This window comes from Dermacentor silvarum, chromosome 4, assembly GCF_013339745.2.
Source record: "Dermacentor silvarum isolate Dsil-2018 chromosome 4, BIME_Dsil_1.4, whole genome shotgun sequence".
In the NCBI taxonomy this organism is placed as follows: Eukaryota; Metazoa; Arthropoda; class Arachnida; order Ixodida; family Ixodidae; genus Dermacentor; species Dermacentor silvarum.
In genome coordinates, this window is record NC_051157.2 from 22,042,751 (window position 1) to 22,068,771 (window position 26,021).

Genomic DNA, 26,021 nt, shown 5'->3' on the forward strand with positions numbered 1-26,021 from the left:
TACTCAACTTTCTCTTGTTGGTTATGCCAGGCAGGGGAGTGAATGGTTCAGTGATAGCTGACACTCTAGAGGAGCATTGAACAGCCGATTGCAGCTCTTCCCAAGTGCAGGAGCACATGAGCTGATATGATAACTATATTTAAAGTGGCCAGTTGTGTCATTTAAGCACGACATGTCTTGTTTACATGTGCAAGATTCTGCTGTCCCTCATTGCACTGAATTTTGTCATGGCTGCAGTCTTGCTGATGTCACCACCACTAGTAAGACAGGCTTGTAACTGAGGTGCTCCCGAATGTGCTCTTGTGACATTAAGTGCTGCAGAGAAAGAGATGAGATTGTTTTGCCAAATGTAAAGAGTTGTTGTGTGAAGAGATTCTGTTGTACAGTTGTGTAGACATGAACTCTCTTGCTATGCTCTTGGACCCACAGACTAACTGGACCCACAGACTTTGCCAACCACATATCTGCCTCATGTGTTATGTATTAGTTCTTACCCTTACAAGAACTTTCTGCAAAAAGAATTGAACTTTAAAAAAAGTTTTGAAGTAGAAAAACTGAACAGATGTCTCGTATGCAGTACGTTTGAAGGTTTCCGTGCACAGGTACAGATCCCAAGTCCTTTAAAGAAAACTGTTTTTCGGCCTGTTGCATGGCTTGAATTCATGGCAGACAGACCACCGTTAGGCAGTGCTAATGTGAAACAGTAGTTGCCAGTTGAAAACTATTTCTCCCCCAAAAGTTGCAGGTTTCTGCTGACGTCTATCTTCTGGGGTCCTTTGAAGTTTCAATTAACTGTAGTTGGCTGTTCAAGCTCTTAGTGCAATTCTGCACGTTATAGTAGTACAAATGTGCTAAAAGTGAAACATAGCTCATTGCTTCCAAAACAACTTAGTAACTAAGTAAATCCATTCATGTGATTTTTACCAGATTTTATGCCAACCTTTTGCCATACTAGCTGTATGTTCAGCCTGTGTGAACTTGCCAAACGATGTAGGATATCTATGTGTTTCTTTCCGTAAGTTTGCATTATGAACCCCAATGAGCAAGATTAGTGAACAGTGAATGTGTAACAAGCCTGTTTCCCTTTAAGTAGAAGACTTGATTAAATTTATTATATCAAGTGCCATTTTATGTATTTTGAAATAAATTTTAGGTAAGGTCTTCTTTCTTGAGTTGCCTCATTGTGTTTATTTTTAATGTATAATCAAGTCTGTCTTTTTACTTAAGGAGGCAAACAGTACAGATGAAGAACTAATTTTCCTTAGCCTTGTTAGTCACCTTTATTCACACTAATATGCTATGTCTCACAGCATGTAAAGTCTTGTTGCAAAAAAAGTGCGCTACACTGCAGTAATCTTTGCACTACAGTTTTTTAGTCAGTTTTTGACCATTTTATTCTCTGCCCCTGTTTTCAGGACGGCTAGAGGATGCAACGTCAAATCCTAAGGCGAACTCCTTGCCGGCTTCAAGTTTGGTCTCAAGTTCAGCCTCTACCACGAACCCATCCTCAGCACCGTTGAGCCAGGGTCCTCCCAATGGCCTTGTCGTTCGACCGCCTGCCATGCGTGCACCCTCGAAGGATGTGAACAATGGAAACAGTTCAACCTCAGCACAGCACCAATCATCTACAAATTCTTCATCGTCACTCACTGTGCGCACAGAGAGCAATGGCCCCGCGACAGGTAGCACCAAGTCGTCTTCGTTGCCACGAAGCTCTGCAGCTGACTCCAAACCCAAGCGGCCTCTGCCTCGGCTCCAAATCTCAGCCCCTTCTTCAGATAGCGGGGTGAGCCATTGTTTCTAAGTTCCCACGGCATTTGCTTGGGTGGCTTTTTCTTGACTATAAGAAACTCAAAATAGAGTCAGTGTTCACAGAGCAAGCTGGAGTGCAGAACAAGCTACGCAAAAGCCACTTGTTGCAACTGTAACATAAGAGAAGAAGCATATCAAAAATTTTCTTCTATCTACATATTATTTCGTGTGCGTTTTGGGCATTAGTCCATCTTGCATCTCCAAGTACCCTGAATCTCTGCCCTTTAAACTACACTTGAGTTTTCTTTTTCTTCATGATGCCCAGTTGCTTTCGGGCCTGTTTGGTTACATAGCAATCATATTTCTTGTTTCACTGCTTCCTTTGTATGTGTAATTTGCTTAGTAGTCATACGCAATAGATAAGTACAGTATGTCATGAGCTTCAGTAAATGCTGAGGCTGAGACACTTGTAACAATTAGATGTTTGGTCATCATCACTAATGCAAGTTAAAAGAATGAAGTGATGGATTAACAATGCAGAACACCGAGTCACTAAGGAAAGATTAAATACAGGTAGTGTGCATGCAGGTACTATGCATAGGGTGGTATGTAATCTTTTGCTTCTTATAGTTTCAATTTAGTCCCAGATGCAATGGCATGTCTTGTATTTGGTTGCTTGAATGCAGCTATTAACAGAACAAATGTGTCTTGTTGCCAAGGTGGCGAGATGTAGCATTCCCAACAAACAGGCAAATGTCTCAAAACAAATCTTTTTAATCATTCTTGCATCCTCTAATAATAGTCTGGGCTTTCGAGTTGCGTAGCACATTCGTTGCTGAATGCCTGATGTTAAGGCTCTTTGAGATGCGCTGGTTAATGGCTCCCCTCTTTATGGAATTACTTGATGAAACAACACTAGCTAAATATCCTCACTGCAACAAATATACGCCATCAAGTGCACCATTCCCTTAATAAAACACGCAGCTTTCTTGAGGCGCTCGGTTATTTGCTTAACTTGATGGTTTCTGTAAAAAATGTGAATTGTCAAGAAGACTTGTTATATTAGCACCTATACTGCTATGTTTAACTGCGAAAGCTGCACCCACCCTATGCGCTCCAAGTACACTGGCCATCACTGCATTTGTTGAGCTGTAAATAGGGTGTGAGCTGAGCCATGTCTTCTGGAGGACTTTCTGTGAGAAAGGAGGCGTACCGGTAGCGATGCCTCTCAAGGAAATGGGGTCTTCATTGATTGGTTTGGCTGCGGCCTGGGAGCGTTGCCACGGGAACGACACCCTGCCTCTCTCTTGTGTGTGCCTCCTTTCCTCTGCATCTCTCATTTTCATCTGCTTCCTCGCCGGTTTCTTTCATTATTTTTGTTTGCTGTGCTGCCTGGGAGGGGCAGAAGGATTGGACAGCCTGATAACCTTTAGATATTTATTGTCGCCTGGACTTGTGTTTTTGTCATCTGGCGCTGTTTGCTTTGAGCTTGTGGTGGTTGTGGCAGTGTTATGTTCATGTCATCTAGTGTGCTGCTTGCCACATCCCTGCCTTTCCAAAGAGAAGTAAAGAAAACGAAAACAAAGCAAGAGTAGCTCTTTGCATTGCTGTCTCTTCTTGCATGGTCTGCTGGGAATCAGATTTGGAGTTAGGCACTTACTTTTCTTTTTTCTCTTTTCTTTTTCACGTTCTTTGGTTTTCTTTGGCTTGTTCAGAGGCTGGGATGGCTAAGTGTTTGGGAAGTGTGAGTTGGGAGGCACAGTAGGGAAGTCGTTTTGGCCAAATGAAATTGGTTCGAGTGGCTTTTTATACTAGAGCATCTTATTTGTTAGGCTTAGTAGGCAATGAAAGGACGAACATCTGCAGCTGACGTTAGTGCTCTCTTGGTGCTTCATTGTTTCGTTTTGGGGAGGGCTGCGCTGGCATGTCAAGGAAAATACAAAAATAGTCTCATTGCAATTGGCTTCTCCATTCTGTGTTGAATCATAGTTGCAGATGGTTATTCAGTATTGTAGGACCATTGATTTACGGTGTAGGACACTAATGTGTGAGCTTCTGTGCTTCTCAAAATAAATTGACATTGTATCGAATGCTGGCGAGGCGCATGATTTAGGAAAGTTTTTTTATACAATAAAATAATGCTTTTAAAATCTCACTCAATTCATACATTGAAACTCTTCTGTTCCCATTGACGCACTAAACAGACAACTAGGGGAACACATTCATATTTTGTCCATCAGTAATCAAGGCAGAAGGACATTCTATTCATCAACATTTATCTTGTCTTTATCCACATGTCCCAGAGTTCTGTTTTCATGTCTTTCAGCCTGGCAGCACACTTCCGGAACTGGAAAGCATCCTTAAGGTCAGTGACCGGTATTTCGTTTCATTACTCCAGTCAGTAGCACCGCAGTACCAGTGCGTTAGGGTCAGCGATTCTGGATTTTTGTTGCTGTGATGCACGTGCTTTTTTAGTAAACGGTGCCCACTGGTAGTAATTCTTGCAACGCTTACTTGCTGGCCAACGTTATGAAGGATAAAACATATAAAGTGCATTGTAGCTCTGCTAAGCCATTTTCATTCACTCGTTTCAAAGTTCACATGCCTGGAGGTACGCTGTTGAAGGCAGGTATTTATCCTTAACAGTTTGTTACAAGTGCCACGAATATTTTTCTAGGTGACCCCCCACCCCCTTTGTCTTTAGTTTCTGCTAGTTACGTTGCAAATTTGTCTTTCTAACCTTGCTGCCCCTGATTTCTTTGTCCAGGAAATGAAGAAAGTTCCACCAGTGTTGACAGCCATTGAGACCCCACGAAAGGAAGAATGCCGGCCTTATTTTCCTACATCACCAGTGCAGGTATGCTGGCTTGCAAACCTCCTCTTGTTGATAAAGCTGAGTGTTGTAATACTTACAGCCTGGCAAGAGCATTCTTAATGTGGTCAAAAGGGCACTATAATCAAATATTAACTTGGTATATATTTGAAAGCTCTTCTTAAGTTTTAGGTGGAGGGAAAAAATTTTGTTTACTAGACAAAGTTCTTACTAACGGGGAAAATGGCTAGACTTCCCTTTTCGAATTTTGTGGCCAAGCTCTGGCATCGATGATGTCAGTGATGTCAGTGTACAGTGCACTGCAACTCACATTGGTGACTATTGTGCAGAAAAAGTACATAAATGTTGGCATGTTTATTCTTGCCTTACTTCAAATTGAATGCGGTCATTCTTTGTTGACTCTGTGGCTAGCTGACCTTGAAGAGTTTCTATGTCGTTACCGAGCAATCCGTACATGGATGAATGATGTGCTTGGCAGAGCGATGAGAATGACGATTGTGTGGGACACTTGAGTGTGTGGTGCTTCAGCCATCTTGTCCACTGTAAATATTCTGTAAATATACTTTTTACCTATATCTCTCCTCCATCACACTTTGGTGGAGGTGTATCTCAATGTGTCAGGAAAAGTTGTTATGCAAAGTTTAGGGTGGTAGTGTTGCGTGTTTTTTGTGCTTTTTCGTGCTTTCTGTTTCAACATGCCTTCATTCCCTGTAAAGGTAGCCTAATTGCAATTCCAGGAGTGTAATCAATTATTCTAGCTTTAACTTATTTCATCTCTTGTGCTCTGTTAACATAAACATCATTCGGTTAGAATTAACCAGCAGAGTTACTGAATTAGTAGTGCTTATCTTTAGCTGTTCTTTATACAGGCAAAAAATCAAAAGAACATCTGTGTATACTTTGTTTCACCGTCAGATTTCTTTACAGCTCTGGCACTATAACTGCATCTCCAAAGAGACCCAAGTGAATTTATTTGGATGCCTCCTGTAATATTAGAACTGTAACTTTGTATCTAGCAAGTGTACAAAACATCTTATTGAAGTGTGTGCTTTATCATTTTATTGTGTATGAATGTACACACATTTAATGGACAGTATATGCATGCGAATGCATTTCTGGCTATTGCTTACACAAGCCAAAAGCAGAATGAGGTGACTATCGCGCACCTGATGTCTGACTCTAATTACTTTCAGGATCCCGTGCCTAATCACCTAGATGAAAGTGGTAAGTTACACATTTTCCAGTTGGTGCTGTGCTTTGTTGGGTGGTTCATACTTGACTAAGATGTACTTGGCTACATTGAAAGGCAGAGGTTGTTGCTACTTCTGATAGCAATTTTCTCTTATAATAATACTTATCAGAGCTATTCAGAAATAACGGTTTGTGAAGAATGTAGTTAATGGCGATAATCACACAGATGTGACATCCTCGATGTGGACATTAGGTTTTAGGTTGTATTCTTGGATGCCTCAGCCATGCTGCGATTGCAGAGCCATGAAAATATGCTTCTACATTTTTGCACATTGAGAAACTGCAGCTGGGCAGAGCTAATCTGGTGCCCTATGCTATGGCAGCACTCGTAGGCAACAGGGCAGCTTCTTGAACATCCTAAGAAAATGTTGCCGATCTGTCATAGAGAACATGTGAACTGTGAACATGTGAGTAAAATATTACTGCACTGCATGCAGCAAGGAATTTACAATCTAGTGTCAAAAACAGCCGAAAATTGCTTGCTCTCTCACTTCTGCAATGCTATCACGCAGCGCCATCAAAAGCAGCTGGCCCACCCATGCTATTGGTTGATTTCATGATCGTGCGAGCATTATCTGTAATACATAATTCATAACTTTGAGTTAAATAAATGAAATATATATATGAAGGCAGAAAAATCATTTTGTCTTGGCAGCGGCGTGCTGCGTAGCAAAGTCTACTGCGACCAGCACGGGGTGCTGTGACAAGCCCTTTTGCCGCCATGACACTGAACTTTTGACCGGGGCTTTGACCTCTTGACTTCTTCACTGTGTAGCGTCCACTGCGCTAGTGGAGACGAAGAGAGGGAGAAAGCCGGGTATCGGTGCAATAACTCCACTTATAATTGTAGGATTTGAAAAATGTTTCTGGCATGGGGTTCGTGATGTGATGGTCTTTTAATAGCGAGGCTATTCTATGATTCGTTAGAGAAGTGTTTCACGGCCCCTTTAAGAACTTTCGGATGCAGATCTGTTTGTGATTAAGACAGACTGCTCCTTTCCTGTGTGATATGGCAAGAAAACTCGCATGACACAGTGAAGTGTTCAATAAATCATCCAGCAAAAATAGTATGTTACATTTTCCCTGTTACCAGTAGTACGGTATTAAGGGCAGTATTTGCCAAGGTTTCTGAAATGGCATGAGCTTTCTTTTTTTAAGATTGCTATTATTTTTCTTTGCTGTCTGCAGATTGTCATTTAACAGGAAGACATCTTTGTTGATGTGCGAATTTGTTGCAAAATAAACTTTCTTGCCTTTATCATCGTGTGTTGGGCTGTCATAATGAGCAAATCATGTGTACTAATATATTTAAGTACCTTTTAATGAGTGCAAGTTTTGCAATCGGTTTAAGTGCGCTTCTATTATCATGCGTTGTCGCTTTTCTGTCTTTAGTGACAGTGTTGCGGTTTAGGAGGCTGCAACAAATGCGTCACAGCAAGTGTGTCCTCTCAAGATTTGTGTTCCTGACTGCTGCTATGTTACCTATTAAGAACCGATTGAACAGTTACTGATTCTCTTATTTTCAGGTGACTCAAAGCACCTTCTTGACCCTAGGAAAGTGGCCAGCCCTCCGTAAGTTTTGCCTGCATTTATTTTGTCTGCTCCCATGTATTCCATGCAATTTTTCATAAGAGGGAGGCATCTGACAAATTTAGAAGCACTACATGACACGAATCAACCACAGAAAGCCAAGGAAAGCACAGGGGAAGTAAAGTGTGTAATATAGAATACTATTCTAACAAAATTTGCTGAACAATTCTACTCTTATATGATTAGTCTTCTAAAAAATATTTTTCTATGTATATATATTTCTCTGCTTTCCTTGGCGTCATTCAGAGGGTTTCCTACAATTTCTAGAGTGAATTCTGGCACTGCAATCATTCAACTTTTTTAATGCAGAAGGCAATAAGACTCTGCAAGCGCACATAATAGCTGCTAATTGCAGTGCCTCCGCTTGTCCACGCGTCTGTGGCATAATGGTTTCAGTGTCGAGCTTCTGTGATAGAGGTCCCGAGTTTGAATCCTGCTGTCAGACAATTTTAATAATGTGTATTTAATTATTTATAACACAGTACTTTCTTAAAAGTGATCACTTTGCAAAGTCCCAGTGCCATTTAAAGCCGGAAGGACCAAGTTTAGGCAAATCCATGTACTACCCATCATGCTCGCTGAACTGCCCTGCGTGCAGTTCACACAGACAATAGCGCCACAGTTCCATCTAGTAATTGTATGAAACTCTATGGCCTCATTGTCTGTTGGCTTCATGTGATCTTTAATTGATAATATATTGTGTCCCTAGATTCCCCTTATTCTATAGGGGACACTCATATGTTCCAGTACAGCCCTCTAATACCTTGCTGGTGCATTTGAGTTGGCATTTCATTGCTTTACACACCAAAATAGTGATAGGAACTGCAGGAAATAAGACAGAGGACTAAAAGCTCCACATATGCAGGGCACTGACTGTCAGCTGAAGGTCTTTTACTGGGGAAACGGGCATATAAGTGTGCATGAAGATTATCATTATTCGATACGAAAACACATATATACAAAGAGGGAAATTTGGTGGCAGCAGGTGCGCAATGCCTGCCTACTCTTTATCAAGGAGAGAATAGAAACAGAATTTGAATGTAGGAAAAAAACACTTTTCCATTACACGTTTTGTACAACGACGTTAAGAGGAAAGAAAGAATAACTGGCCACAAACGCTAAAGTATATCTACGACAAAGAATAGTGTGCGCCATTAGGAACGGAATGCACACTCAGGAACAGAAAGAAAAATACGCAGGTCACACTAATGACAGTAAAAGAAAGTTATGTGGATTTCACGCACTGTGGGAATTAATGTAAGTGAAGCTTCTGTATTGTTTGTGTTTATGGACGATAATTTGGGGTGATCTTAATGGCTAATGTTTAAGTTGTTCAGTTCTTCGCGAAATACAGGAGTGGTGAGTTGATGTTAAGCATCATCTTGCTTGCACTACTTGTGTTTGTCTACGTTGAACACAGAAGAAACAGGGAGACGTGTTTGCTTGAGGCATTGTGCGCCATTTTTCGTAGCCAGCGAGAAGGTTTGCACTATCATTTTCTGATACGGCGCATTGCATCGTGGCAGATTTGTTGATTTGCTCAACAGCCCCTTACGTAGCATCGTCTTGACACTTTAAGTGCTTTAATCTGCACACCCTGCGTCAGTTGTCAGCGTAGATGAACTTGCACTATGTTTATTTTTCAGAAATAGCAGAAGCATACCATACTGTACCTTGAATTTACATTTCTCCAGTTTGTCTGTAAGTGTTGCCATGTCTAGTTGAAAAACCTTTCCTTTATTGAAGAGAAGCCCATACGAGGCATGCTTTCTGACATGGCCTTTCCCCTTTCCTGCGTTTCTCTTGTGCATGCGAGCTGTCTTGAGTGAAGAATGGCAGTGGCTGAATAGGTTGAGAATCCAGCTCTGCCAATTCTCCGCCTCATCCCTAACATTCTCCCTACTTCCTCTCTGAACTGTTGCTCATGATCACGAAGGCAAGCACTGCATCATCTGTGATGTTTTGCAGGCCTCGCACGTAATTGCAGCATTCTAGAGGGCATTGTGGTGAAGGCCAGGGAGCTCTTGTTGGAAACGACAAATAGATCCCAAAGAACTATGTCGCCTTTCCTCCTTCCCACGCTCCTGCCATGTAGATTATGCATGCTGTGAACCAGCCCCCCGACGCGGCGTGCAACACAGCAGCAGCAGCAGTGAAAAGAGTCAGAGGAAGTGGCAAAGAAAGCTTTAGCTTAAAAAGAAACAGGTTTCATCCCTCGGAAAGAAAGAGATGCTCTACGAATGGGAAGTCAAGCCAGTTCGTTGTAGGAAAGTAAGCATTGCACGATGAGGCCTGGCGGCATATAAAAGCACAACCACTTAGACATAGACAAGCATTGAAGGTCATACACCGCAGGCCTAGTAGACTTTAATCCCTTGCACTGCACAAAGAAAGCAAGACACTCCTATATAAGGTACTAAAGTGCCTATCAGGAACCACAACATTTTCAGACCAAGTGCTCACAGACCAGGACAGAACCAACCCCTAAATTGAGTAATGGTGCTCTAACACGATTAGGCAAGCCTTGACCGCAATCACAGGGAGGAAACGATTCATTTGCAACATGTCGGTCTGGGTAATGCTTGAGGAGGTAGCAACGGATCGACAGACAGGTGTTGTCAAGCGTACACAAAATTTCCGGGCAGTCACATTTATGCATGACTGCCAAAAAACAAACAAGCAAGCAAGCAAGCATGTTAAGACATATGACCAATTGTGAATACAAGAGGAAACATAAGTTAGAAAATGTGACTCAGTATTAAGGCACTGGGATGTTTGAAGCTATATAATTTGAGCTCTGTCAAATACAATGATATAGGTGCGAAGAGATGGACATGTGATAAGTGTCATGTTACATTTAAAGTTAGTTCTTGTGTCATTAATGAAAATTAAGCAGAACATATCCAAAACTGATGCTTGAAGGAGTCCTGAAGTGACAGCTGCTGGTCTAGATGGGGAGGGATACAGAGACACAAACTGGGTTCGATGAAATAAGCTCTTCACAGAATGAGTAATTGGTCTGTTACCAATTGCAGCTTGATGTTTTGCAATCAGTTCAGCATGATTCACTTCAAGTGCTGCAGCTGCTGCAAGTGTTTTCTGACAGATAGTGTTGTTCAATTAAAGGGAACTTGTAACATAACACACTTTGGTAGCAGCTGATTGATGTGGTATGCTGTGCTACTACACTGCATAGAGCAGGAATATCTGGTTTTTCAGGCATTCTTTTAGTTCAGGAAAGGAACTGCATTAACTGTTGACAGTTGTTCAAAGGTGTGCAACTATTTGAAAGTTCCTATCAAAAATTTAATAATATTTGATTCGGTCTTCAAATCGTCAGTATTCGCAAATACAAATATTTTTGTAATAGTTTTCAAATAATTATGTCCAGTGGAGCACACTATACATTGCTCATGGAGCCAGTCTATTTTTCTAAATCACGAACATTCAGACTGTCCAAAGATTTCCAGATATACGAATAAACTGCCTGTTTGCTTTGAGCACCCCATTTGGTATTTTAATAATTGCGTCTCAACATGCAATGTTACGACTGAAACTTCTAATGCTAACTTTGTAAATACCAGCACGTGAGTACCGTTTTATAATAATTGTAAGAATGATGTCTTTCTTTTTATTAAAAAAGCATTCGATTCAATTCAACTTGTTTTTGGCACTGTTCGATTCATATTAAATTTGGTCTCAAAAGTTACCATTTGCAGGCCCCTACTATTGTGTGCATTTTGCAACAAGCAGAGTACTGTGATTTTGGTTAACATATTTTAAAGCGATCAGCTATGTTTTCCACACTTGGCGTTGATATTGCCCACTGTTCCCTTCTCGCCCCCAAGCATTGCCTCGCCATCATTAGTGAAGTTTGAAGTTTATTATTGAGATTCTTGGAAAAGTTTGCAGATCTTCTTCCTTTGATTTAAGCCATAGCTGCCGAGTTTACAATGGGTTCCTCTTATGGGGAATATTCTTTATATAGATCTTGATTGTATACATCTTGAATTATTTTTCCTGACCAGACGAGATTTCGTCAGACCCTCGACTTCATCACTCTTCGCAAGGCATCAGATTCATTGGGCACAAGGCTCCCGTGTGGGGGCCATAACGTCAGTTAAGAGGGCAAAAAAGAAAATCACTTTGGTCGGCATCGGTTTCCTGTTCTAGCCATACACCTTTTCGTCCACCTTGAGTTTCCATTTATTGATGCATTTTATTTAAACAACAATTACCTCCCCCTGTGCTTTCTCTGGCGTGAAAGTCACTTTGTAGGATTGTGACTAACAAAAAATCGAACCCCTCGGGTCCGCCTATCCCTCTGGCTCATATAATATATAAATAATATTTGTATTTTGGTACACGGGAAAATGTTATATCAGAAGAGAAGAGCGCATAACTGAAAGAAGCTAAGCGAAGTATAGTGTTGGCTTTTGAGTTTCATTCCTCTGTTCTCAGAAGACGAGTCGCAAAAAAAAAAAAAAAAAAGAAAAAAAAAAAAAAACCGCGAGACAGACTCGACGTTGCTGCACCTTATCGAGGTGCTCTCTCTCTCTCTCTCCCTCCATTCTTCGTCTTATCGGTCTCGCGGCTGTTGCACATTCTGCTTCGGTAAGGAGTTTTCTCCGAACGCTGACCCCGCGCAGAGGGACGGTTGCCTTCGCTTACTCGCAACCGACATCCCCGCGACAGACGCACGCACGCCGCCGAAGGAGCCGAAGCTTGCGTGGCTTCCCCGGGGCCCTCGGCTCACTTTCTCGTTAAGGCCCCCGGATCGGCCAGCAGATGCTCCGGCTGTCCGGAAATTCGGGCCAGCACTCTATTGGATTAGGAAGCGCCGCAAGGAGCGCGAGCTGGGACGCGAAGGTCGAGGAGGAAGGGAAGGGAGGGGGGGGGGGGGGGGGGGCTTGTAGCTGCGACGGTGGCTCGCGTGTGAGGAGGCGCGAGCGGCAGCAGCCTTGGCCGCTCCTCTGTCAGGGCGGCGCGTGTGCAGGTTGATTGGAATGGCAGCGCGGCGCGTGTGACTTCAGGATGGAGGAGAGCCGGCGATCACCGTATATACGATGCGCCATAATTTGCCGCCTCTAATGGCGTATGGCTGCCTGTGGGGCACTCTTGAGTGGCATCTTTAAAACTCGCCTGCGCACATTTACGACTATGCACGGGACCCTGGGCATGTTTTGCGGTGTTTAATTTTTTTTTTCGGCCCATTATCCGTAAGCGCTTTGATGTGCAAGTGGAGCGAGGGGCCGCCGGTTACTTTGCTTCCAGCATTTGTCATCTAGCGACTGCGTTCCTGAAGGTACATGGCGGCCAGTGATGCTGGCAGGAAAGCTTAAGGAGCTCGTCGCCGTGGCCGTATTTCTCGTGGTTGCCAAAAGCTTGGTATTCGGGCAAATGAGAGTCGGAACTTTTATAGGGAGTATGAAGGAGTCTCGCTCGATTGTCTACGCGTGTCGTCCTTTCGCATTCGGCGTTGCACATATGCGAAGTTGTAAAGGGGAGTTCTGCGTAACGGGCAGTTTGCATGGCCAAAGCGAGCGTGTATCGCTCGCTTGTTTTGCATCTTAAAGCGCTGTCTGGGTCTCACCGCTGCAGATGGCACCGCAGAACCGTCGCTGTGTAGTGCCGGGTAACGACATTTGATTGACCGCTATCGTCACCTTGTTTGTACCTCGCCTGTCTCCGTGACGGACAATATAGATCGCGAAGTCATCGGTTTTGTGTAGTGGGCGAGGAAATAAAAAAAAAAAAAAAGATGAACTGTTTGTGCAGCCGCGACTTGGAGCCTCGTGACGCACCGTCCAGCTGTGCAGTCGTGTGTTTGTCCCCCCATTTCTCTCTCTCCTCCGTATAGTATTTTCTTTCTTTTTTTTTTTCTTTGGTCGTGGCGCATTATTTCTATGCAATAAAAGAAGAGCGGAGGAAAAGAAGACACGTAAATGTCAGGCACGGAGCAGAGATAGGAGCTCGAGAGCCCGTGCGTCCTCACTGGTGGTCAGCCGATGCTTCGCTTACTTTGTGACAGCGCAGCGCTTTGTCATTCGACTATCTCGTTTGGTTGCTTGGTTGCTTTTCCCAAACTTAGCGCCGCTGCCGATCGTGGCATGTGCGTAGTGCGGGCGAGGAAGAACAGCCTCTCGGAGCCTGCACCGTGTCATCGCTCCTCCTCGCGCGCCGAGCCGAGGTGCCACGTCAAGAACACCGCACGCCCAGCACGTGTTCATATTCTGGGACCGTATTCTCACCCGATCACTGTGGGCGTTCTCTGCCCTCTGGCTTTGTCACGTCAGCGTCAGCTGAATGTCGTCCAATTTTCCCACTGCTTGAGGTTCAGACTTGTGCTGTGCTGCATTTAGATTTGTTTAAGGCAGCTTAAGGTCTTCGTCTTTGGCGACTTCAGATCGATTTGGGGGTTCGTGGGATTTGGGTATCTGATCACTTTCGCCTCGTAAATTAGAATACTTGAGGCCTTCTGGGTGCACGTAGAACAACGAAAAAGGCGTCAAAATTACGCTTTGAACGAAAGAAGACGCACCATATTAGCGTAGAGCTATGCACGGAGCATTAATATTGCGTAATTAGCGAAAAAAGGCCGAAATGAAACCCACATGCGCTCGTTATACTGTGCGCGCCTAAAATGTAGCTTTACTCAGTGAAAAATGTAGGCTAATCTTGAAGATAGTGCAGTCTAAAAATGTGGGCCGATCCTGATGATTGTGCCGTCTAACAAGAAATTAAATGGGGAAACGTAAAAGTTAGGCAAAGGGCTCTGTGTAAAAGTAAATACCAAAGCAGGTTAAGGTTACGTAGGTTAAGTTAAGGTGACTCAACAGCGGTTGACATCGAAGAAAGAAAGACAAGGTCTTCTGGGGGAGCCTTTATTGCCGCCCGTATAACAGACATGGGCATCCAACCGCATTGTGCAGTAATGCGCCCCAGAAGACCTTATCGTTCTTCGACGTCAACCGCTGTTGACTCGCCTTTCGTATATGTATAAACGAAACATTAGAGATATTCTTTTTTGACGCTTACAATGGCGTTTGCATAAGAAAAGAAAAAAAGGAAGCTGGAAAGAAGGAAATAACGTGCACAATGGCGAGTTAGCTCGTGGATTGTTTTATATACGTTCGAGAACTAAAAGTACGGAGCGCACGTTCGAGCAGCCGTCGGCGTCTAGTGCTGCGAACTATGACAGCACGCAGGAGTGGAAGCTGCAACACAGCACATCTAAGAAAATGATTTAAAAATGCGCAGAAACAATCAGCGATGATTACCAATATAAGTGAATGCTCAAACGCTTCTGGAAAGCCATTTGCTTTATTATATAGGAATGATGCGCTGGAAGGACAAATTTGTAACATTTCCTAAAAGCTTCACGTAGATTCAAGATGTGCGTTGGATCTGCATTTTTTTTAAATCTTGCGTCTATTGTAATAAATACGTTCGTTTGAGTGTTGCGCCCTCGTTATTGGTTTCTCGTGTCTCACAATTTGCGCTGTTTAATGCACGGCTGTACAGACAGGTATTTTAGAAATAACGATTCGGACATTTTAAAACGTCGAGGCTGTGTGCCTCGGTCATACTCACTGTCAAATGAGACAGATCCGAGTGGCCGGCCCTTCGTGGCTTACCGCGAATGTATTGCTGCCGTTGATGCGAAAGGTACGCGTTTACTGTGGAGCACGTACTGTGTGTTTTGCTTACTGTGTATATAAGCAATGGCCTGCATTGCGATCCCAGTTTTTCCGCACATTATTTTCCAGCAGACTGACTGGCTCTTCTTCGAACGCGCATCCAGTGGACCGCTTGTTTATGAATCCATTTAACTGCCATCGAGAATACTTCCCTCCCGGCCTCCGTTGTTTGTGAAGAGCAAAGGCCGCGTCTGCACGCGCGCTCATCGTCAATGGCTCCTATAAAGGCGCGGTTTCATAAGGTGCAGATGCGCATTCACGGTGCGCGTTCATCGCGCTTCTCTCGATAGCGTTATAAACGCCGTTGTCCAAACAAGCTGCGCCGCTGCCGTGGGGGGGATCTTATCGCGCGCGTCTGGCCCATAAACACGGCCGCGCTCTTGATCGTGATGGAAGGCGAAGGCTTCTTTTTTTCCTCGCACCTGTGTTTACGACGGGCGGAGAAGTGAAGGCAGACCCCGCGTCGTTCGACCCTTCGTTTGCTGCCCACCTTCTCGCCTGCCGCAAAGCTAAACGCCACGGCCTTCCTCCCTGGCCCCATAGCTGGGCGAGCGCTTTTCGCTATTTGCATTATTAAATCGGCTGCGGACTCGGTGCTCGTTGCGCGTGTTATAGGGTTCACCGCTGCCGTAGTTTATTGTGACCTGATCGCGCAGCCTGGTGGACGTTAGTGATGCCGTCGACAGTGGACTAATCGTTCTGTATTTCCCCAGAGGTGGCGCTCCCGCTCTTCATATTGTAAATCTGATATCTTAGTAAGTGCCAACATCCATTGTAATTGCGACATGTTTGCTTTCATTTTCTCGTCTGTATAATTGTAGAATGAACGTCGCATACGGCCAATGTAAAGGTCTTCAGAGATGTAGTTCAAGCTGCCTAGAGCGGCTTTTAGCCCTGAAGACCATCCAGATTTTCTGGATAAATAAGAATTGATTGATTGAATGTGGCAGGGGGAGAGCAATACCTCGTACATTCCTTGCAAACTGCCCTGCGCGTCAGGGCTTCCTGCGAAAGCGTGGTCGCCCTTGACTGCTGAGGCGGCAAAGGTTGGTGCGGACGAGCGGCAAAAAATATCCTCACAGGCTACGGCGCTGAATGGACCGTGTCTGTTTTACACTTAAAGCTCATGCACCCCCTTTATACAGGCTTCTTATCCGCGTGGAGCAATGGGGGCCTCGCAGCAGGGGATTCACGTAAGTGCATCTTGCACATGGCTGGCTCACTCTCATTTTGCTATTGACGGTCACATGGCTGACGAAATATTGTGGAGGTCAGACCTGGGGGCATTTGCGTGCCCGGTGCTTTACAGTAAAACACGTGACTCCTTGCGTACCGCCTCCGATTGGCTGACCGGCCCATGCGCGAGTTACAGAGGACGAGAAAACCGTAAGTGCACGCCGATTGTCCACCGCAAGTTGCAGATATTGCAGTAAAGGGCATACATTTAGACAAAAGCAATAACAATAACTGGAACACATGTTTTTGCACATCAGTAAACATAAATATAGCATGTCATCCGTTCGATTATCTCGTGAACAGAGGCTCTTGGTTTTGTAACGTAAGAACTATTTTCTTTCTTTTTTTTTTGGGGGGGGGGGGGTCTTCATATCGCATTATATTTATGACTTCTAGGTGTGTGTTACAGAATAGCCACAATTAGAGGGGTTATTATATTTTTCTTGTCCTTTCTTCTCTTCTTTTTTGAGAGTCTGCGCCTAGCTGAATAGAAGGAAGGATCATGAAAGTATTAGCTGCGCAGAGTACTTCGTCCTCTCCCTATCTCTTTTTAAGAAAGAAAGATTGGACGAGCAGCCAGCTCTCTCGTTCCCGATTGACTGAAGCGAGGCTTAAGCCTTCGCCGCACTGCATGGCTTTGGCGAGACGCGAGTAGCGCACGCACTTGTGCTGGTAGGGGTGAAGCCACTTGACCTAAGGCGTCAGAGGAGGAGAGACTCTCTGGAGGCTCGTGACTGAAATGGGCGAGGGCGCGGGTGCCGCGAGGGGCGGCCTCCTCAACTTCGCAGCTGTCGCCGTCTGGTGTTATTTACTGCTCCTTCGGCTTGTCGCGTGGCTTCCCCTTTGTTGCTGCCGCTGTTTCACTTCTGTGTGCATGTTTTATTTTTGCGCCTCGTCTCTCGGGCAGGCGCGCTTTAGCCCCCGAGGAATGGCGAGAGCATCTGCGTCTTGTTAGAAGACCGGTGGCCGCCAGGAAGCAGTAGCGACGACGAGCCAAGGACGCCGGCGGGTTTGAGCCGCGCTCTTTCAGCTCGGTCGTTAGTTCGCATCTCTCTAGTGGCACGTGTAGCTTGTGTCGCTCGTTCCACTCCTCTTCGCATTACCGCTTTACGCAAAGCTTCCCGTGAGGTCATTAGTTTTCCCAGTTTCCTACTTTTTTTTTCAATGTCTCGTTTTGTCGTAGTGTACCAGGTGTTCGTTCAATGTCCGATTTAATATTATTAATATATTATATATATATATATAATATATATATATAAGTATTGTTAGCGGTAAATGTCGCTACATTGACGTTCCATTTAAGTTTGTGCTTAAATGCCGAAAGCGACGTTTTGTTAAGAAACTAACTGGAACGCCAATGCATTTCTCCGCAAAGTTTGGGAATTAATATCTCGAAACTGGTGTCATCCCGAGAATTCGTTCCAGGTGGATCCGCCTTGCGAACTCCACGGCTACAATTTGTAAATTGCAATATGAGCCATCACGTAATTAGTTAAAAACTTAATTAGTGAATTTCTGTTAATTATTCAATTATGCTTTTCAATTTCTTGTGCAAGTAATGTCCGCCTCTTCGAGTAGGCCAGCTCATGAACTAGAATTGTGCTATCTACCACAGGCAACCTTTAGGAATTTTTGAAAGTGTTCGCTGAAACACACTGTATATTGTAGCGTACAATTTTGTCGCTACTTGTTCCGCGCCAGAGAGATGAGACGAGCAGAAACGAGATCCGCAGACATTTTCCTGATTTGATTTATTTGACGTTTAGTTACCCGAATTACACTTCTAAGCACTTGCACATAGATAACTATGACGCGTGAGGCAGCAGTCGCTGTGAACTGGTCTGTTGGGTGTCTCCCGCGCGAACTACCGCCGGGCGCCTCGGGAAGCGTCCCAACGCCGGAACTAACCACCCCGCCAGTGAGCAAGCAAAACACCAATCAGAAATCATCGTTGACCGGAACCAATTGGGCCACACAGATTCAAACACGCACACCCAATCGCGGGCGGGCTTCGCCGAGTTTGAACTCGATGACAGTCGTCTGTCTGAAGAATTACTGACCCAAACTAAAGAACATGCAGAAGACTACCAAGACAGCCGTTGGGCTTTTGACGTACTAGAGCGGAGAACTGTCGGTGTCTAGAAAGCGAAAGTGCACAATATAGTTGGGAAGCATTCACCGAACAGTTTGGGGAGAGAAAAGACAGGGCTTCTGTCGCCAGCACAAATGGCAGGCGACAACGCGGTCGCCCGGCCGGACCCTCAGGCGACGCGGGTGCCTCCCCCCCCCCCCCCTCCCACACGCACACACACTTGTGGAAGAAAATACATTGAGAGGAAGAACGATAAGAAAGAAAATAACACTGCTACACAACGTAAGCGACGAAGAAGCGTAAAGACAAATAGCTACGCGACAACATATTTGTTTCATGGTTCCTGGAGAATCAGATAAGTACTTCCGAGAGGCACCAATACATGTGTTCGTACCCTTCACGCAAATGCACTCTATTCTGACGACTACCATGTCCCGCTGGACGGCAGGAACGTTCGCGATTTTTCTCGGCATAGTGATGTCATCCGCCGGCGGCTACGTGAGGTAATATCAGCACATCACATTGTCACCGCAGTACTGCATGGGTAGGACATGGGCGCCGGCAAGGTATACATTAGTTCACGGCGGCAGCGAGGCGTGTGGCCCGCCGTTCCTTCCGTGAAGGAGACAAAAAAAAAAAAAAAAAAAGTTGGCTTTTCCGATTGAAGCCAACCAGCCCGCCTGCTCTGGTCCTGCTCCACCGAGCGAACAAATGCTTTCCTAGAAACGCAAGCGGGCGCAACGGGGCATCGCTCGCGTCTCGAAACTTCGGCGATGGTGGCGCGATCTGAAACAGAGCCGGCGCCTGTGGCCGATTTGGCCGCCGCTTGTGTGTGTGTTTGGGAGAGGCGAGGGAGGCTCCTTTGCTCGTGAAAAATGAGGTGGTGGGTGAAAAATGAGCGGTTCGCGCCGCGGTTTGCGCGCCCGTTTGCCTTTCGGGAACGCGCCCTTTCCAACAGCGCCGCATTCGTTTGGTGCTGTGGGTGGTTGTCTCTTTGCGACCACCATCTTTTCCAAGGAAACGCTGTTGTATCCTCCCTCGGTTCTAATCGCGGCACTTTAAAGGACACAGAAGAGAAAAGCGGGTTGAGGTGTATTCGTAAATTAGGCTTCTACAACAGCTAAAAATAAAAGCCACTCTGCTAAACGAGAAAAGACGCGGAAGCAAAAAACGGGTGGCGACGCCACTGTTACCGCACAGCTCGCTGTGACGTCATCTATTTTGATGGCGTCTGTTCTGGCCTATAGGTAACTTTTTATGGCTACATTGTGTTGTAAAGGGATCAAATCGTGAACCTAGGAGGTTTAACTGTGCACCAACGGGGGTCCAAATACCAGGAAATTTTGAAATCTCTGGCGTCACGCTGACGTGCCGGCGCGGGGGCATGCGGCGCGATATTAAGGAAGGTTTAGTCTTCATTTTCTTTTCGGTTCTTCGTATCGCGCGAGATTAACAAAAACAGGTTTTTGAAAGAATACTTTATCAGTCTACAAACTGTTTTGATGTTTCTCTTTAGCATTGTTCTAACTGTACCTGCCCGTTTCAAACCGTGATGTATGTTGTAACGACATTATGGGGTAGGCTTTTTACGTCTGTATGCTCTGTCCTCCTATTAGGCACTCATTTTATGTGGCCCTTTGTAGGTGGAGGGCCATTTATAACCTTACGTTATGGCCTTCAGAGACGTTGCTTGCTCTAGATAATGCAAGATCAGGGAGGTGCGAGGTGTGAGTGCTTGTGCATTTAACTGGCTCTGTCGAGTCGCTTCCGCCATAAAGCCCGTTACCACGGAAACAAAAAAATAGCTTCTGGCTGTTTCGGTGCACCTAACATTGCTGGCGGTATTTTTACGATGCGCAATTGATCTCTCACCTACATCGACGGGGTAGCCCGTTGCATTTTTCTTATCTTTTTTTTTTTTTTTTTGCTTAGGTAACTTTAAGAATTACAATAAAAGCAACATAAACCACTATATTTTCTCGACAGTCGTCGTCCTGACTGGCCGCTCGCGTTCTGGTGTTTCCTGCGAGTAATAAATGACAGCGCGCCGATCAGCATAATGGCAGCGCGGTTGGCTTGGGTGGCGCCTCATCGCCTCCGCGTTATTAAGCTGGCACAAAATAGAGTGAAGGGTTGGGAGGGAGAGAGACCGAAGGCGGACAGCGTATGTGACGCAAATGATCAAAAAGGAGACGGAAATTGTGTGCCAGCCGTAGGCAAGAGAAGAAAGAAAGAAAAAAATAGCGCGTGATGAATGGAGTCGGTGACGGTTTCGACGTCCTGTGTTTGCTTCCCCTTACTTTTTTGTTCCCCCCTGTACCTTCCTGCGTGTTTTCCTTTCGTCTCTTCTCCTCCGGTCGTTGTTCTCGCCCCCCTCCCTCCCCGCGACCCGCCTTGCACGTATCCCAGGGTCCGGCGCGGCCGTTGGTCTGACGCGCCGGTCGTAGCGTGTGCGGGTATTTTTTTTTTTTTTTTTTTTTTTTTTTCTTGCCGTACGCTTTGCCGCGGCGAGCTTGTCGCCGCGACGGGGGTAGCGCCGCGAAGTGGCTCCTAATGGATGGAGGCCACTCTCGCTTCTTTGTCGATCTCTTTTCTTGAGCCTCGCTCTCTTTTCTCTCTCTGCTCCGTGCGGCGAATGGGGAAGGCCGAAGAAGAAGCCGCGTCTCGCTAAATCCACCACGCTCACGGGGTGGCGTCGTCGAGCAAAGGGAAGTAAACCGAGGAATAAGGTATAACATATAGACGCACAAGCCGCACACGATGCCCTGCTGTCACTCTCGCTCCACTTATATGTATCTATATTTTCCTATTCTGTCGTCTCCACTTTGTCGGGCACTGGTTCCTGACGCTTTGTTTCCCGAATGGGGATCGTCGTTGACTGGACGTTTGAGTGTTTGCACTGTGTGTTCTTTCATTACTACCTTTTCTTACCCTTCGGCTTTCATCTTTCTTTTTATTTAATTCTTTTTTTTAGGCGCTAAGAGTGCAGCTGCGTGGATCCCTTTTTGTTATCCGCACTGCTTCGCTATTCTACCTTCCTTCATCGGATAAGATGAAAAAGAAGATTAAAAAAAAAGGATTAATTGGGGCTCCCGTATAAGGTGTGATATCGCGTCGCGGCCTCCGTTGTTACCTTTGCATCTTCTTTCGTTAACTTCCTTCGATAATAATTTGCCTGTGGAAAATGAAGATCGGGGGGCTTCATGCCGAGGCTGATTGTTGCCGTCATGCCGAGGCTGATAGATAACGCTGTGAGATAATGAATGCGTCCTCGTTTGTTTTATGACTGAGGCTTTGCGCAGTGTAGCAGTTGCAGTTTTGTAGAACGACCAGTGACTGTAGACGAGGCGCGTATCGTCGCCTGCACACGCTGTCGACATTAAAACAAACAGATCAATGATTCGAGATCGGCTGCATTCGTACGCGTGTAGTATATGTGAGCTTCATTCTGGCATCATCAAAGCGTATATCCGGCACTGTCATGCTGCGAAACTTTGTTTTATTGCCTTTTTTTATGATCCTCGAAAATAAAGAGATACTCACAAAATAACCAATCTCTCCTCTACTAGTCTGTTGTTACGAACCATTCTTCCGGTTTCGATATGTCGCGCAACAGGTCATCTATACAACTCTTCCCGTGGGTTCTTTCTTTCGTCGTCGTCATCGTCCCCCCTCCCCCTTCCGTCTTTTTTTTTTTTTTTTTTTTTTTTTTGGTGTGAGGAGTAAAAAAAAAAAAAAAAGCAATGTCGAGGCCCTGTGAGAGCGCATCTCTTCGGCCGCGCCTTTTCTTTTCCAACCGACACGTTTAGTTGCCTTGTGCGATTCAACAGAGAGGGAGAAAAAAAAAAAAAAAGTAGCGCGCAATCGCTGTTTTGCGCACTGCGAGAGAGGACACACAACAAAGAACGGAAGGAAGGCTGGGCGGTGAAGAGGGAGAGAAAGAATGAGCGAAAGGGAAGGAGGGAGGGAGGAACGGTGTGTCCGCTGCCAGCGACGCATGTTAGCGCTCGCGCGGTGCAACCTTTCGCCTCTTACGACTTTTCCTTTCTTTTTAATTCCTGGTGCTGGCGGGGGCCCCGATCGGCGTAGCGCGCGCGAGATGTGTCCCGAGCACCCGCCGGCGCGCACTTCCCCCGGTCGCACGCCCTTCGCGGTCCGGTTATTCAACCCGCCGGCGCGGCCGTCTCTCGACCGCTTCCCCGCAAGGCTCGCGGTCTCTCCCTCGCTCTTTCTTCGGTACACGCACTCTTCCGCCCTCGCTCGTGGTGAAAAAGTATCGAACGAAGTAAAGCGAACGACAAAAATAAATGAGGGAAAAAAAAAAAAGGAAATGAGACGAGAACTTACTGGCGGCCTCCATAACTGCAGCGTCGTCGGCCTCCGACGAGCCGCCCCTTTCGTGGGCTCCAAAAATCGTCACGGTTCGCGAGTGGATGCTGGGGACCTGAGGAAACGCTGGTTCATCGCGGCTCTCCTGTCCGGTTTGCAGAAGAGGGTGGGCTGAGCGCGAAGAGGAAGGTCAAGTGGCTTCTCGAGGCAAAAAAGCGGTTCGTAATTAAATTAAGATTGCACCGCTCTCTGTGCACAACTGGCAGTACCAAAGTTGCTGTGTGCATTTCGATCTAACCTTATCATTGAGAGCGTAAAGGAAACGGCTCTCCGAGAACACGCGTGACCTTAAAAGCCAGGTTGGGAGCCGTTATTTTATTTTACTACGCCTAGGGTTTCACGTCCTGCTTTGTCTGGTCGATATTTTATTTTGTTGTTGTGCTCGTCGGTAGCTTTCCGTTTGCGCTTGTGCGAAAACGTTGTCAACGTGGGCACGTGTGCGTTTCCGCCGAAGGAAATGTGAACTCCGGCAAGTGCCGCTTTTTCTCTAGGCAGTTCGGCTTCACTGTAGAGCTTCGCTGCCCTGTGCGGAAGCCTATCAGTGTATGTGGTGGAGTCCCGCTCGTTTTTCCAAGAAGTTATCTGGGGTCGGCGCGGAACCTAAGATTAAGTTACTCATTCATACGAATTATAGTGTACAAAACACGCACTTCACTGGCGCCCATAACGGTGTCTTGACGCGACGGTGGCTGAAATAACGTGGCGGCGATAAGATTTGTTGTTGGTGATCGTTGATGGACGGGGCGGCGCGTGTGGCGTGACACCTGCGTCATACGGCATGATGTAATGCGTTGCAGATGCAACGAGCGCGAATGCGGTTGCTATATACAGTGTGACAAAAGTCTACAGGCTTTTTTTTTTTTTTTAATTAGGCGCTTAGATGTACGTGAAGACCACCTCTACAGTAAGGTTTATGCGCCCAGGGAGACACAGAATGAGGTGGTAATTACTGATGTCGGTAGCTTATGAACTAAAATTGAATAATCAACTTTTTAGTGGCTGCAGTAAGCAGGTATGTTTGTGTTGAAAAGTTAGACGCAATCGTGTTTCTACTGTTTCATTTGGCAGAATTCTTCTAGCGCATCCGTGCTCCGAGATATCGAACTGCGAAGTGTAATTGCCGTTTGAAAGATTACGCATGCAAGACAGTGAGGACCGGTGCAAAGCTCCTCCCTTACCTCGGTAGAACAGAAGGTACCATCGTTACTGGCTGCGTGGTTCCGTGTTTTATAGCTGTTCCGACTTCTGCGCTTTGCGATTACGCCAGCCGAGAGTGAAAGGGGGGCAGTTATCACTTTTGCCTATGCCTCCGCCCCGTTGTCAAACTTAACACCGTACACAGCAGACACGTCACAAAAGGGAGGAGCTTTGCGCCGGTCCTCACTGTCTTGCATGCGTAATCTTGTGAACGGCAATTGAACTTCGCAGTTCGATATCTTGGAGCATGGATGCGCTAGAAGAATTCTGCCAAATGAAACTGTGTAGAAACACGATTGCTTGTAACTTTTCAATACTAACATACCTGCCTACTGCAGCCACTAAATAGTTAATTGTTCAATTTTAGTTAATTAAGCCACTGACATCAATAATTACCACCTCATTATGTGTCTCCCTGGGCGCATAACCTTACTGTAGAAGTGGTCTTAGTATTTGTGCGTCTCAATATTTCTTACGTATTGTGGTCAGACACGTGCGTACAGCTTCACAAGATGTCGCAGGTTGCTACGAGATATATAGTATAGTAAGGCATCACGTAGGAATCCTGGCAGCGTTGCGTAAAGCTTTTCATTCATTCATTCATTCATTCATTCATTCATTCATTCATTCATTCATTCATTCATTCATTCATTCAAAGTTTTGTTGGTCAACTAATTTTAAACTTTAAATCGCGAGCACTTGTTGCGCCTTTTCCGCGGTGGAGATTCACGCATGCACAATGTTTTTTTTTTTTTTTTTTTTCGTTTTTTTTTTTTTTTTTTTCAGCTCACTTTGATTGAACGGAACTTCTCAAGATAACGGCACCCAGTGCTCGTTTTCGTACCAGCATCACGGATATAGTATACAGCAACGGCAAATAGCGTGTGTCGGGCAGGCTGAAGTATTCTTTCTGTATAGAGCTCCGTGTTTGTTCGCCACGGTTGCGCGGCTGTCCCGGCGGGCGGGCCTGAGAAATGGCGGCCACCCGGGGGCCGTTCCAGCGCAGCGGTCACGCCGCTGCGTGATGGACGCGTTGCATTTCCAAGTCGCGGCTGCCTGCCGGCGTCGTTGCCGGGGCAAGGACGCGGACTTGTGTGTGCACAGCTCGCTTGTGCGGAGTGAATTTTGGCCGGCCGTGGCCCCAGAAAGAGCTCTAATGTATTCTGCGGGTATGTTGCGGAACCTGCATTGCCTACTGGGCATACTTAAACCAGTGGAGTGAACGTATTTTCGTGTACTTGAAAACGCTATCTTTATGTCCGCTAGAGCGGGCGTAAAATACGCTATGATGCGTTTCAAGGAAGGTTTATTATTACGTTGAATGCACAGGAGCGCACAAATTTGCTAAGCCGGCACCCAAGTTGAAGGAAGCTCGATGCTGTAATTATTTTTGTATTCGTGAATGGTAAAATTGCGGAGACACACAACGGAAGTGTATAAAGGCTATGAGCAATTCTTTATCTTTCCTCTTGGATGCAAGTCTTTATTTATAGCTTTACATCCAAGAGAAGAAGCTTCATCTGAGAATTCAAACTCCTTAGATGAGTCGTAGCGTCTTTTCGACTTACGGGATTTTAGCAAGTCACATATGAGCCATGTTCTGGCCATTTGGTGCCCTGTGTTTTCTTATCCGGCTCCTATAGTATACGCGTTATTCAGTCCTCTTTCTAGGCTTCGTGCATATGCCTACCTGTTTTGGCTCTGCTTTGCTCAGGGAAGCACCAAGTTTTAATTATTTCTCCCCTATCGAAACGCACGACTGCTGCGAACGGTAATCGAACCCGCGCCTTCGTGATTAGACACTGAGCAACCGCGGCGAGTCCACACTATCGTGCGATTTCGATGTCGCGAGAAATCCAGCTCCCTACGTGTCTGTGAAACGTGAGGAAAGTTTCAGCTGTGCCGAGTCAAATTTTTTTCCCCTCCGTTAGCGCAAGTGCGCCGCTTAGTACGATTAGAGCGTCCAAAATAGCCCCGTGTT

The 26,021-nt window shown here is 45.6% G+C and overlaps 1 protein-coding gene across 2 annotated transcripts in view; it reads left to right on the top strand.

Moving 5' to 3' along the window:
- The window catches only part of LOC119449618 (AF4/FMR2 family member 4-like), a 179,572-nt gene that overhangs the window by 100,036 nt on the left and 53,515 nt on the right, over nt 1–26,021 (top strand). For both annotated transcript variants that reach the window (XM_037712834.2, XM_037712832.2), the window contains exons 5-9: nt 1,416–1,786; nt 4,079–4,117; nt 4,520–4,609; nt 5,779–5,809; nt 7,363–7,408. In XM_037712834.2, the coding sequence (XP_037568762.1) occupies nt 1,416–1,786; nt 4,079–4,117; nt 4,520–4,609; nt 5,779–5,809; nt 7,363–7,408 (577 nt within the window). The remainder of the gene's footprint in view (nt 1–1,415; nt 1,787–4,078; nt 4,118–4,519; nt 4,610–5,778; nt 5,810–7,362; nt 7,409–26,021) is intronic.